Raw genomic sequence first — 15,856 nt, 5'->3', positions numbered from 1 at the left:
ATCAAAATGGGTAATTGTATTTCTATGTTTTAATTCTTGAATGGTTAGACTGGAAGAGCCATTATGTGGAGCATTTTAGTCCCAAAAATGCCACAAGGTCACTGATCTCCATGTACCTGTATTACGGGTATTAGTGATATTATTTATGCAGGATAACGAGGGAGTCATATCACACCAATTTAACTTTGAAAAGATCTTTACAACAAGAAGCATATCAGTTTTAGAAAGATTAGTAGCACACTTACAGCACGGTGGAAACCCTGAAGATTAGGAGTAAGGACAGGATATCGAATTCCTGGATATTGACGAATGCCCTTCATCACTTCAGTGTGATCTGCCATCTTAAATACATAATAGTTATATAGAGATATGGGACTTGGAATATTCTATCAATCATGTTTTTAGTTTCTCAGGAGGTTATAATAATACAGGCAATTATATTCTATCAATTCATGTTTGAAATAGCAAAACCATGCCAGATAAGTAGTTCTCAATGTCATAAATACATAATAACCAGATCTGGGTGTAACGTCCTCACATAACAGGATCTGTTTAAGTGACTGATTACAGACAGTCAGGAATTCTGAACTCCGGTGTTTTCACTTGACTGATCTTTATTCTCTTCCTTTCATTTTATGGTCAAGACTCCAATACCCCTGATAGTGGGAAGAGTTTGAAAGGCCATAGGCTGTGCATTTACCTTCCACATGAAAATTTTACGTCCAAATAATTTTTAACATATGAAATTTTACAATATTTAGTAAAGTGTAAATTACACATATCCATTAGAAGAATTTAACAAGTTTGAGACCTTAGTATATTATTGGTTTTAGTTAGTAACAGTCATACTGCTTTATGTAGTTCTATCCTTGAGTTACTATTTGTTCTTATAACGTGAACAAATAAATACAATGGAGCACACAGCAGGAAACTTATCCTACAAAGACTTCATTTTGTATATTTTCTATGAATCTATTAAAAAAAAGCCAACTTTGAATTAACATATCAAATTTACCAGTTTGCTACGAAGTCTATAATTTAGCCTCCTAGAGCAATAACTGATGATCAAATCCCATAATCATCACATAGAGAAATTACCATTGACATAACCATGAGCTTTGCATATTGAAGAATAATAAATTATGGCATGAACAATAAATATAAGGAATAATATATAAACAATGAAAAGTATACGAAATGAACATGGAGAAAGCTGTAAAAACATGCACCAAACCAAACTTTGTATCTTCAGTATGGGAACGGTTGACGGAAGACTTGTTTTTTCTCTATATACCTTGACTTGTTAAAATAAGCATGTATTGTTTTTAATTTAAAAGGAAATAAAAGTAAATTAGAGTATAAATGCTTTTATTAGCATAGCTACACATTTTTTTAATGTGAAATGTTACAATATTTACTCTTACTGGTCCATTAGTCTTATTGACTCTGAGTTAAATGCCCGTAGAATTCAATTTAATACTTTCAATGATTATTATTTGGAATAATTAAATGAATTTTTAAATACATTTTAAATTTAAAATTAAATACTTAAGATGCAAAAAAGCACTTCCTACTGACTGCCATCATGCCTTGTTGACATTTAAACCTTCATGTTTCATTCAATCCAAACACATTTAATTCTGTCTAAAATGTGATTCTTGTTCACTTATTTCTTAGAGATCACAGCCACCATTGCCCACCCCATAGCTGCATCCTTCACAAAGACCATCCACCACAGACATCTACGATGCATAAAAGCCAAAGTTTATTTTATTCTAAGCCTATTTCACTTTAACCCAGAGGTTTATTGAACATCAATTGTGTCCAAAGCCCTATGCTAGGCCCTGTGGGAAATATAAACACTGGAAAGTAATGTCCTTGCACTGAGCAATTTGCAATATAGTTGGGGATATCAAAGAGATGCACTAGGAAAGTTAACAATTCAAAAAAATATACTGGTTGTGAACAAGAGCACAGTTTATAAGAGCTCAGAATGGGGAAAGGTTGGCAGGGCCTATACTAATCTAGGAACGTTCAAAAGAGTATATGGGATAAGAACTACAGTCCCTAATATGACATAATGACATTTTTTTGAAATGGCCACAGCAGTATTTCCAATCCCACATGTTCTTCCAAAACCTCACCGATCTCCATCAAGAAGTGGATGCTATTTATCATCCACTTGAACCTAGGCAGGCTTGTGACTGCTCCAACCAATAGAGCACAGCAAAAATAATGCCATGTGAATGATGAGGCTAGCTTATGAAAAAGGATGGAGCTTCTATATGGCTTTCTCCTTGGGGGAGCCACCATGGGAAAGTCAGCTGATCTGCTCTGAGAAAAACTAGCTCCTGCAGAGCAGCCACAGGAAGAGGCCCACATGGAGGGTCCCATGTGAAGAGGAGGTGAGCCCTCGGCCAACAGTCAACACTAATCCTAATCCTAAACTTAACCCTAACCGTAACCCTAACCCTAACCCTTTAACTTGTGATTGAAGGAGCTCCAGGTGATTCAGCCTGAGGCCCCAGACTCTGTGTACCAGAGACAACTTTGCTCCTGTACCCTGTTCAAATTCTGACCCTAAGATTTGATGAGCATGTCAAATGTTTATTGACACCACTAAATTCTCAGATAATTCATTACAAAGCCATAAAGGCTGAAACACTGAAAAATCAATAGGGTTGGAAAAGAGGAAGAGGTGGGTGTTGCAGTAGGAATACACTATCCAGCTAGAAAAGATTATTGGTAAACAATCAAGAAATAGATTATAAATTAGGACAGGGGGCCACACACTTTGATGTGTCTTGAGTTAGGTTCACATTATTCTAAAAATTCAGGATTTATTGTGAAGACAATAGACAGCCATGAAGAGTGGGTGCTGAATTAGCAAGGGAAGACTGGGATAGATGCAGTATTTTAGAACAATTAACTTGGGAGAGGTGCAGAGGGCAGTCAAGAGAAAAGAGAGGCAATTCTCAGGCAACGGTGAGGATGCAGCTTGTGACAAGTTCCACTGTACTGAAATGGCACTGGGAATGGAAGTATCAGAGAAAAATTAATAGGACACAGTGGCTGGTAGTATAAGGAAGGTGACTTTACTCAAAAATGTAATCCTCACTCTTTTATAACTTCTTTTAAAAATAGTTAACATTTGTGCAGATTTCAACATAGTTCTTGATTATATATCCAGTTTGTGTCTGAGGCTAGAGTGTGAGCTCTATCTCTCTGTCTCTGTCTCTCTGTGTCTCTCTCTCACACACATATATATGCAAACATGCACTCACAAATTATCATAAAAAATTTAGAGCACTTATTCCTAATTTCAATCAGAAAGACAAGTAAAGTTACTGCTAGTTTTAGGACATTGTAATGAAATCTAAAACACTCTTACTAGAGAATAGTGTTCATTGCTATTACTAATACTTATGTCTAACTAAACACAGTATGTTTATTTATGAGACACATTTACATTAACATGATAACAGAAATCAATAAAGAGTGCTTCTCAAACCAATATGCAGTTAGAGAATAAGGTGTGGCAGTGCATCACAGCATGAAGGAGACAAGACAAATTTTAATCTTCAAGAAATATAGGCCATATTAACCTGTAAGTGACTATTTCACTCTATATGTAGTTTAACAAAAATCTTGAATCATTATGTAGAAATTTATGTAATTAAACTGTGATTTAATAGATATTTCAATCAGCAGAACTAGAAAATAAGCAGAGATGACAGTAACCAAATTCCCAGGTCATGAAAGCTAAACTTTGATAATCATTGAAATTAATGAAATTATGATAAATACATTAATTAGAATCCAACAAATCAGAACATTTTCCTTTTTAAAAACAGCCACACTATAATGAGGTCATTTAAGACATAATAGTATTCTGGCTAAATTTGGTCAATAAAGACAATTATGTAAAGAGCTTTAGGAAATCATGATAGGATATAATTTTATTACAGTGAATAAAGTAGAGCAGGTTTCAATTAAAGGTATAAAATCCTTGCTTTACTTTATTTTTTTACTCAGAGAGTTTATATTATACTTCAATCTGATGTTATTTTAATGTCTAAAGTCTAACTATTAGTCAAACAATAATAGAACTATTCCTTTACAGTACTATTTTGACATCTTAACAAAATCTTTCTACATCTGGTTTGAATTAACATATTTTTAAGATTTTGCTGTAACTTTTCATTTAAGATCATAAAAATTCCCATTATTTGGTTAGTAACAGGATATGCCATCATCTGGCCATGGTGTGGGAATGGCCATACCTACCTAGCCAATCAAACAGGCTATACCATGGTGAATCAATTGTTCTAGGTATCCAAATTTTGATATGGATTCAAATAGTCACAATAATTGTGCAATAATTTGCAAGCATCTTAAAGATATGCAAAGCATCACAAAAATTAGAATGTAATTTTTAGAGCTTTTATTTTACTTCTACTAACTCTATCATGGGGTGATTATATTTGGACACTCCACATTACACATATTTAGACATTTTACTAATACTTTGTCATTATCTGAATATAATAATCTCTCCTAAATATTTATGCTTTCAATGTGTTCTCCAGACAACAGCAGTGGCTAAAATATAGTTTAAGCATTGTTAAATGCTCATCCGAATTCCCTGAGATTATTGGAATTTCAAAATAATGCATATGAGTATATATTTTACAAATAGACTATAAAATTTGTCATTGGTGGATACAAAAGCTAATTTTAAAATATCGTGAGACCTTAAAAATGGACTTTTTAAATGCCCTTCAACGTTTGAATATTGACTCATTTCAACATTTTATACACTTACAATTATCTAACATTATGGCATTAAAAAATGATGCAGAGGCAGTCCATATACATATAATACACAGGCTAGTGGTGGGAAATGTGTGTGTATGTGTGTGTGTGTACATACCAAAAATACAAAATAATACAAATGCCATGTCATCTGAAGTTCTATGAAGCAGGTAAGGAAGCATTTTTCTTGGCAACCTAAAGTAGAATAATGACAAATATTTAAGCTAACCCTTATCTAGGCCAAATGTAAATAACTCAGGGGCATGTTTTTTAAAGGAGCAAAATACTCATAGAGTTTAATGGAGTAAGACTATGCATAAAGTATGAAATTATTAAAAAATAGTCATAAAGCACAACTATTCATATATTATATATGCAAATATAATTTCTATGATAAATTATACTCTAGTATACTATAAAAGGAAAGGGTTTAATAAGCCCAAACTTAAAACATAATTGTTGGGCTTCCCTGGTGGTGCAGTGGTTGAGAATCTGCCTGCCAATGCTGGGGACATGGGTTCAAGCCCTGGTCTGGGAAGATCCCACATGCCGCGGAGCAACTAGGCCCGTGAGCCACAACTACTGAGCCTGCGCATCTGGAGCCTGTGCTGTACAACAAGAGAGACCGCGACAGTGAAAGGCCCGCGCACCGCGATGAAGAGTGGCCCCCGCTCGCCGCCAACTAGAGAAAGCCCTTGCACAGAAACGAAGACCCAACACAGCCAAAAATAAATAAATTAAAATAAAACATAATTGTTTATTAAAATTCTTCTGATAATTATGGAGATATTCTATAGAAATTAATTTTTAAATTCATACCCTTCTTTCATTTTCAAGTCCAATGAAATGAAAAGTAAAAGTATCTATACCCTTTACCTCTCTTCTGAATAACAGTTGATAGAGAAAACAAAATATTCATTGAGTAAATTTTGTTCAGTTCCAACTGAATATATGTTGTGTGAGACGTTCATTTAGAATCTAATCACTGATGAACATTTTTTTTTCCTTTTCCCAGAACAAGTATAATTACAAAGATATCACATTGTACAGGTCACTAATTTCCAGAGGTGCATTTACCATAATTTTTTTTATGTGAAAGTCTCACACACGTGTATGACACATAAAACTTTTTCCTTTATGATTTTAACTCAGTAAGAGTGAGTCAATAAGGAGAATGCAAACTTCCTGAGAGGAGTTGAGTTGTTTTGCATCACCACAGAAATTATTCAATACATCATGGTGGCTCTGGTGAGGCAACTGTATTGTGTGATGGAGTAGAATTACTCAGAGTTGAAGTTAGCACTGTTTTTAAATGGCAAATGTGTTTAGAGTAGAATCTAAAATCCATGTAATCTAAAATCCAGGTAAGATACTCCATCTTTTTTTTTTTTTTTTTTTTTTTTTTTTGCGGTACGCGGGCCTCTCACTGTTGTTGCCTCTCCCATTGCAGAGCACAGGCTCCAGACGCGCAGGCTCAGCGGCCATGGCTCACGGGCCCAGCCGCTCCGCGGCATGTGGGATCTTCCCGGACCGGGACACCAACCCGTGTCCCCTGCATCGACAGGCGGACTCTCAACCACTGCGCCACCAGGGAAGCCCTCTTCAAACATTTTTAACCACCCAATGAGAGGGACAGTTTCTGTAGAAGAAGAAGTAGACAGAGATGGAAAGGATGAGGAGAATCACCCAGTGAGTGGGGGAGAAGGGACGGGACCCTGTCTGACTGTAAAGCACACTCTCTAATTCCTCTTTGTTAAGCACATCCTCCATATTGTCTAAATATCTTCAAAAATCTCTAACTTTTGTAAATTTGACTGAAACACATGACCAGGTGAGCACATTGCTAGGGCCCCATCCAGGGTCTTGGGAGGAAACTATACAAATATTTTGTGGTAATTTTTCTGTCTGTATCGTATATTGAGGTTCTAAATAAAGTTTCATCCAGGGTGAAAAAAGTTCCATTGATTAAAGAAAAATAATGACATTTCAGAGACTCCAAGCCTGGTTGAAATTTCCTACCTCGCTCTTAGTCATATCATCAAGATAGTTAAGAATCTATCTGAAATAAAGATCTATGGTATCTATAGTATTTCTTTTCCTTACCATTTGAGTTCAGTTTGGCATGTCTTATTCTTGGTATATCCATAATATTTCTGGGTATATGTATTTTTATAAAGTCTCTGCTAAATAAACCATCTTAAATTTTGCCAGGAAATAGATTTATCCTCATGGACCTATAACCCTCACTAATACACTGTGTTGAATAATTTTTTAAAAATATATTTGAAGGATTTTTTTACCCCACCATGACCCAGGACAGCATTCAGATCTCTTCAAAATGAGCAGACAATATCAGAAGGTGTTTGCATACTATCTCCACTGGCTAGATGATATCTCATTTATGGTAATACTTTTCCTTATGCAGCAGGAAGGATGGATACAGGACGTGTCATTTCTTCAACACATGCCACAGATTACTATACAAATGTAAATAATGTGGTTTCAGAACCTATAACTCAAAACTCAATTTGAGCAGTAACTCCTCTTAAAGGTACACATTCGTAAATTCAGCCATGAGAAAAAAAATGGGACTAAGCACCCTTCCTGACAGCCATAAGTGAAAACGCTCTACCCAGCCATGAATAGCTTATAGCCTGGGTACTCCAACCCTGTCTCATTCACAGACTCTTTCCACAAACCCCATATATCTTAGCCTCAGTAGCACAGAGGAAATCTTGGTCTGCTTGACGAAGTAAGACAGTTTTAATAAATCACAGTCTTACAATAATAAACACAGGAAATCTCTGGAAAATTGAACATCTAGTTTTTTTTTTTTTTTCTACCCAGTACCCTGTCTTGGCTGCCACTGCTAAAATGGTCTGACACCATACTCACAAAACTTCTTAAGTCCAGAAGCCTAAAAACTAATTTGGGCTGTGTATAATTTCCTGTGCTTCCTTATTCAACATTACCTTTGTGTTCTAAGGGCCTCTGTACCGCCCTCTATTGGAAGGAATGTGCAGGCTTCTCAGGAGTGACCCAAGCAAGTAGCATACATGACCCACACTCTTTTACTGTGAAACCTGCAAGCCATTTTCATCATAATCTATTAATGTCTACAAATATTCATTTTTAAATTATAAAATAAACGCAATCTACCCAATGGATTTGTGGGTTATACACTAGGAGACCAATGTTCCAGACAGAGAAACCAGAGTCATCTTATTCAATAACATTTCCCGTTTCCTAAGGCAAACATAACAAAAATGCATTAGTGATTCTTTGTTCGGGTCAATGCCTTTGGTGACCACCCTCCTGGTCGTCCCATGTCAAAACAATCATGTTCCCAACATGACTCTGAAGTAGGGGCAAGAAGTCTCAAAGCTCCCAGTATAATTTTCTTTCCGTTCAACTGTGTTGCCTCTCATATATCATGCCTTTGTGTTTGTTAATAACACTGTCAACAGTGTTATTTCTCATGCATGGGAGCAGAAGTGACTTTTAAAATACTGTGTCTAATTGTATTCATTCTCAATGACTGTAAATGGACTTTCCCCTCTATACTTACACTTCCTTCTGGAAGCCCCCCTGCCCACAGTGGAGAGCTGCGCTGGTGAGCAGAGGGGAAGCTTGGGAGGTTTGAGGCAGACCATCTCACTGGCAATAAGAGAGCGCTGTAGCAAAAAAGTTCTTGTTATGCTGGCAAGCAATGCAGTCACAATAGCCTGTAAGATCTAACTGCAATGATTTGACATCGTATGGCTCTGAAGAGCTCTGTCTGGCTAAGCACTACAGAAGACAAAACTTGAAAAGCCTGGACAGACAACCTCTTAAAGATAAACTGTTGAACATATTTGGATTCCTAGGTTCTATTTTATGACAGCTCATTTACAGATATTCACTTGATTTTATAACCCCATTATGAGTCAATTTTTTTTTTAGTGATTTCATTCTTATTACCCATTTTAACTTTACAATTGGATCATTATACAGATATTGCTATCAACCACACATTATTCAATTTTTGATTACAAAAAAGAATTCAATGCAGTGTTTAACAGAGACACAATAAAAGCAGTGAATGGGTGAATAAATGAATGGAAAGAATCCAAGGCATAAAGGATGAAAATACTTTGTCAAATCATATCAGAAATAAGTAAGAGTCAGGTCTCAGATTTTCTGTCAGAAAATGTGTATGTTGTTATTTCTAACAAGATACAATGATGTCACTGAAAGCTCAGGAAACCTACAGCCTGGAGGACTTGTGAAGAAATAACTATTTTGGGACTACTAAGAAATATGTTTCTCACTATATACTATAAGCTGAATTCAATACATGATGCATCAGTCTTGACTAAGAACAGTGTTAAAATTTCTTGATAGTCCCACATCACAGCAGTACAAGGTCTGGAGTAAGTAGTATTAACGCTCTCAAGTTGTTAGTGTGAATTTGCTTCAATATGTTGATATTTCAAAGAGTACTTAATTTAGTTTATAAAGCAAACAGGAATGTGAGTGCCTAGAACAATTAAAGCAGCTCAGTTTTAAACTCTGAACTTTTGCCTTTACAAATTTGAAGTTATCCAAGATATTTATAAAATGAACAGCATTCTTCAAAAGAATGTCCTATACATTGACGATGAACAAATAGCTAAAATTCATAGATGTTACAAAATATTCTATTATTCTAAAAATATAATTCCAATCAGCCTTTAATTTGATAAATTGGATATTCAGGATAAATGAATTTGGATAAAAATTTTTAAGTATAAGAATGTAAATGTTTTATATTTACTCTAAGTGAATAATATACATTTGTATTCCTTTTATTTTATCAAATATGGAAGAAGTGAAATGTTAGCATATATATGTCTCATTAATGTGTCAGTTTGCAATATAAAACTAACCTATTGCTTAATATTATTTTTGGAATGTAATGTTACTTCTAGCATTCAGATTTATCTAATTTCCAATGTTTACTATTCCATATGACTCCTAGAGAACTTTCCAGCAATTTAACCAGGCAATATTAGATCAGTGTGCGTGTAGTGTGTGTGTGTGTGTGTCTGTCTGTGTGTATATCTAAAAATTAGGAAAAAATACTTTATTTTTATTTTTAAAAATTAACTGGAATAATAATTCTTTATAAACATATCAACAAAACATGTCTTTAAAACCATAATCAATTTAAAAATAATTAGTATATGTTTCATTTTCAGTGTTCAATGTACAAGGATCGTGAATTCTTAAAAACAAGTGATGCTTGGCATACTTAAAACTTATGATCAAAACAGTCCACATTTAATCTTAACACTTTAAACTTTAAACCTGGTTTTCACTAATGGCTGTGATTCTTCCTGTGAGAGTCATAACCGTGGCACCCAGGAAATACTTTAGTTCCTTGGAGTCTGGTCCACAGGACAAACTCTGCTTCTCTTAAAGTGGATTGCATGTGAAGTGGCTTAGTCAGGAGTTATATCAATGGAATTAGTTTATAGTAAAATAAGATTGACAAACTCATCAGCATAATGCAGAAAATGCCATTAAAAAGTTAGAATCAAGTCTTTCTGTGCCAAACTGTACTGTATTCGGCTTTTATGCAATTGTATTATATGCAAGACCTTTCAAACTGTCGCTGCATACTGATAACTCATGGTCCAATTTTAATATAATTTTAATCATATACAAAAATGGAATTTTCATATGATCAAAATGCCTTTGAAAGTTTTTTTCTTTCATGGGTAAACTTAGAGAAAATTTGATAAACACAATATAATTGTGAGATATATATAAAAAGTAAAATATATAAAAATATATTTATAAAATATATAAAAAGTGAGATAAAGTATTTTATTTGAACATTTTTGGTACATTTCATAAATCTAAGAACCAAAAAAACAAATTTTTAGTCAAAATGTAATTGATCAGATTAAGCAATTAGAAAAGCAGTGCATGTTGAGCATAGTAAATCTTTCAGTAGAATCATAGTTGTTGGCCTCATGGGGAAAAAAGTCTAAAAAAGTATTGAATTATACCCTACGATGTGAAAAAAATAAGACAATCTAACCAGTAGAATTGTGACATTATTGCTTTTCGTTATAAGCTTTGCTTTTTTCTTTGCACACAGAAGTGAAATTACATCTTAGGTCGAGAATGAGTTACTGTTGAATGCCAAGTAATATGTACAGTGCTAGCAACTCATTTTTTTTCCAATTTTATTCCAAAGTATAACCTTAAACAAGTTCAAAAAGAAAAAACATGTAGTGCTCACCATCCTAATAAAAAGAAGAAAACATTTTCATATTTCCATGTTCTTTTCTGAGAGAGACAAAGGTGTTTTAAAAATCTGTGACTATGCTTTAGGCAATTTGCCTGCTCTCTGTGACAACAGTAGCAATGACGTAATTGAAGGATGGAGCTACTTTAAAATATTGCACTTCATGTTAATCACTCAAAAAGCAACCTGACTCCCATGTGAGGCAACACAATTGTATATAGGGAGTGGATAGGAGTCAGGTAAACATTAGCAGCCCTGAGAGTACTAAAATATATATATATTTTTTGGAATGTGGGGGTTTCACAATGCAGAACCCACTTTTCTATCAGCTGTATTTATTCTTTAATTATCAGTAAGAAAAAACACATGCAGAACTAGATTAATTACTAGATCATTTTAAAAAACATAAGTGTCACAGATTAGAAAAATGGCTCCAATGATATCTCTCCACCCATGTGCTCCTCTACAACGCCCCTCCCCAGTCAAGAGGTGGCATGGATCCCCTCCCTTTGAAACTGGGTGGCTTTGTAACTACATCAACTAATATGGTATGGAAAAGTGATGCTAGAAAATTTATAAGGCTTGGCTATGAAAGGCATACCATGTTTGCTTGTCTCTTGCAACACTCACGTTTGCAACTCTAAATCACCATGTGATATCCTAACTAGCCTATCTGGGTGAAAGGACTCCTGTAACCCCACGAAATGGGAACTGCGGTCTTGTAAATTTCACGAGGCTCCTCTCTGGCCGATGGCAGAGGGCAACTCCTCTAGGATATAGGGGATGAGACTCGCAGAAGATGAAATTACCTTGCCAAGGACACTGTGCCTTATAAGCAAAAGAATTCCGGGGCTCTCCCCAAAAGCTCTCCACACCAGTTCTTCCACTTTCTCTCTCCTTCAGTCACGCTCACACACACACACACACACACACACACACACACACACACACACACACTCAACATCTCTGCCAAATTATCCCCTTCCTTGCCTCTTCACACACCCATCCCCCTCAAAAAGAGCAGAACAAGAAAAAGAAGCCAGGGGGCGCTCAGGAGCAGAAGCTACTGTCTCCTGCACCTCATCCATGTAAATCTAAGTCTTAAACTTCAATCCAGTAAATGTGTTTTCATTACCGATAAAGCATTAATTGCATCAGCACTAAAAGGAGGGCAAGGAAAAGTTTACACATTCCTTCCTGCTTACACTGTGCTTGGGCCATATTTTTAAGTGTTAGACTGATTGGTAAATAATTTTTACAGCCTTTTATGTATATTTCTTTCTACTTTACAGAGAAAATCTATTTCTGCCCCTTGCTGATGTGGCCAGACTTGGGACCCACCCATTCCAAAAGTTAAAAGTTAATGAGACAGAGAGCAAATATTTATAACTGAGACTTTGTATACGACAGACATAAACATACAGTGTCTTGTACTTTTCATGTATTCTTATTTTTAAATAAATGGTATTCACTTTAATCACTCGTGTGAATGAACGTGTTTAAAACCAAATGGCTACATTAAAGATAATGGAAAACTCTAGCTCACCTTCAAAAATTATTGTATTTATAATGATTTAAAAGGCTCATTACTGAGAGCCACATTCCAAAGTTGCAGTAAACCCATCGAGTTTTTATAAACACATTTTCTTTCTACTCTTACTGCTGTTCGCTCCACTGAAGTGAGGGGCTATGTGGACTCATTTCAAATGTCCTTAGATTATATGTCACTCTAAGGAAACCCTTTTTCCAGATAAGTTGTAAAGAACATGTATTTTTTAATGGCAAGTATTTTATCATTTCTGGCCATTTAGATTATAGGTGTGGGATCCTGTTTTATATGGCACCCTGCTACTGTGGAACTTTTCTTTCAGCTGCTTTAGTTAGAAAAGCTGTTGCCAAACAAAACAGTAGGAGGGAAGCTGTAAAAACGTTTTGAAATGCTAAAAAAAGAAATAAGTGAGCAAGCAGCAATCTAAACATAAACCGGAGGACTCTTCCCATGACCCATGTTTAAGGGAAAGAAACAGAAGAAGATGCAGAGAATTAACAGAATACCAATTTCGAGCCACATTCAGGATCTCTAGAAGGATTAGAAATTATTCAGAAAATTACATGTAAGCTGGTGCACTAAAATCGTTCTGTCACAAATCTCAGACATTATTCTGAGCTAGACGAGCCTGGTGTCATGACATTTTCTCAAAAAATGAGAGGTCATAGAACGTGGAAAAGAATACGTTTATGTATAACTGAATCACTTTGCTGTCCACCTGAAAATAATACAACGTTGTAAATCAACAATACTTCAATAAAAAATAAATTATTTTTTTTAAAAAAATGAGAGGTTATAATATAAAAGTTCAAATTACCATTATGAGTTAGTTCTGTTGATTTAAGGCCTTTTTCGTTAGCAACAGAACAATGAAATTGGTAGTTACATAATGAGATAACCTCCAACCACAACAATAGAAAAGGCTCACTCAGGCAAGCTCAGTGAAATCTAGAATCCAAACACCACTATAGAAAAACAAATTGTAAAACATGGGATGCTCTCAAGACTGTTCTTTGAAAAACCCTTGATGTGCTATGTAATATGTGACCAGTATAACTTTGGAAGTTCAATTTGATATTATCTTTGATCCAGGCACACTGCTCTTTTAGATATGTGATTTATTTAAAACACTCCTTTTTCTTTTTTTTTTTTTGACTTGGAATGCATGTAACCAGATGAGTATTAAAAGTGAAATATATAACATATTCCTTAGTATTTGAAGGATGAGTACCTTTATTTTCTTTTTTTTCCGAGCCAATATTTAAACTAAACACATACTTCAATTTTTAAGAAAAAGGCTGTTTATCCCAGAGAAGGTAACTGACCTGCATGGAACCCGGAATAAGTCAGTCAGTTGTCTGTCGGTCAGGCATACGCTCAGATAACGCTGATGAGCCTGGTTGGGGCCAGGTGCCCTGGACTCTGGGCATCCACAGACAGGGACCCATTCATGGGCTTTATTGCCCTAAACCCTCCCAGGCTGCAGGCTTCATTGCTGGGATTCCCAAGGTTCAAGGAGGTTAAGTCACTTACTCCAGCTCCAGACAGAGTGTAGACAGAACACAGAACAGAGGTACCTCTGCCCTGCCACAGCTGTCCTCACGAGCTTGTGGGGAATTCCGTCAGTTATTCAATAATACTTTGAGCCTAGGCCGAGTTCATTACATCTCAATAGATTAAGTCAATGAATCATGTTATTTTATAGTCCCATCAAATGTATCTACTTCCTGTGAGGCCAGAAGGCATTTTCCTATTACTGCTCACAGAGGGACGGCCTTCCCTTTGTTTTGTCCTTTTTTTCTTTTAAGTAGCTGTTCAAGGAGAAGAGTGGCTCTCTGCAAGGGGCTCTAGTCTCGTCCTTTGAAATGTCCCAGGGTGTGTCCTAGATCAGACTGAATCCATCAAACAATTCCACTACTGTGGAATAAGAGAATTTCCTGAGCATCACTGTGGTAAAGAGGCGTATTTTGTAGGCAGCTTCACAAAACCATTGGGAAATAAAAGTATCTTGAAAAGGACTAGGAAAATATAAAATCTGAAATATAACTTTGGCTGGTCATCATTAATGTTACCTGTCCTCCTTCCTAAACTTTACTCTGAAATTACACCAGCGTATCCAGTTTCTCTCCAACAATAATCAAATATGTGAAAAGAGCATTAACTAAATCAAATAAAGAGGCAATGTCATGAAGACTTAAAGATGATAAAGGGTCTCACATGACAGCTAGTAAAATAATAATAGCTCACATTTTACAAAATGACAAGTCAAAGAAATATGTCTAGTCTCATCAAGCTGTTTGTGTCTTCCTAAGGAAAATATTTGTGGCCTTCGTAACACAAGACCAAATACATGATCAAAAAGTAAGAGTCACTTGTCCATGCCAGAAAATTGAGCCATGTTATTATGGTTTCAGGCTGATGGATTCATTATTCATGTCACGATATTTATTGAGCACCTACTTACTGCACCAAGCACTGGGGATACAAGTGATGAACAAGAGAGACACGGTCACTACCTCCATAACTCTCAGAGTCTGGGAAGCAGATCATCAAACAATATTTATAAAAAATATATAGGATTATATACAGTGGCAACTGGGATGAAGAAAAGTGGTAGTTTGTTTTGAGGAGGAATCAAAGTAGCCCTGATATTTGAATACTGACTCTGTGAAAAGTGATGTATTACTAATACTATTAATCCTTTTGTGGTTTCTGTTGTTTCCAACACCTTGTAATTAAAAGGGCTTTAATGTTTTAAGCCTTCATACACCATCTTGCTATAACTGCAGGGCAGTGTAGAAACTGAGATGTACATAAATGAATATAGAAAAAGTGCTGTATAGCTACAGAGTCAGGATGTAAGGAGGAACAAGAGGCAGTTTGGCTTGCCAGGAGCTTCTGCAAAAGGATGTAGGGCCAGGTAAAGAGACCTTGGACCCCAGGCCAGGTTTCCAGACTTTTTTAACAGGGAGAAGGAAGGTTCTAAAGAACTGAGGTTGTGAGTTTGGGGAGGCTAGTATTTCTGGGAGATTATCTTAGAAGCAATAGGCAAAATACATAAGGAAGGGAGAAACAGTGCTTAGGAATCTCATTGAAGGGACTATCTCAATAATTATTCCATAAGTGTATGGATTACTAATACATCCATGGGATTGAAGAGAAGAGACTCAGGAATAGGCTCTCCTGAGGAGGAAGAATTTTTGTAACTGACCAGT

General features: G+C 35.7%; 1 protein-coding gene across 4 annotated transcripts in view; it reads right to left on the bottom strand.

Moving 5' to 3' along the window:
- Positions 1-15,856, bottom strand: part of HMGCLL1 (3-hydroxy-3-methylglutaryl-CoA lyase like 1) — a 137,742-nt gene that overhangs the window by 69,684 nt on the left and 52,202 nt on the right. For 3 of the 4 annotated variants that reach the window (XM_060164112.1, XM_060164116.1, XM_060164113.1), the window contains exon 4: positions 246-341. The exons of the other annotated variant lie outside the window; for it this stretch is intronic. In XM_060164112.1, coding sequence (XP_060020095.1) covers positions 246-341 — 96 coding nt within the window. The remainder of the gene's footprint in view (positions 1-245; positions 342-15,856) is intronic. 4 annotated transcript variants of the gene reach the window in all.

This window comes from Lagenorhynchus albirostris, chromosome 10, assembly GCF_949774975.1.
Source record: "Lagenorhynchus albirostris chromosome 10, mLagAlb1.1, whole genome shotgun sequence".
Taxonomy (NCBI): Eukaryota; Metazoa; Chordata; class Mammalia; order Artiodactyla; family Delphinidae; genus Lagenorhynchus; species Lagenorhynchus albirostris.
This window is presented reverse-complemented; position numbering and strand designations above follow the sequence as displayed.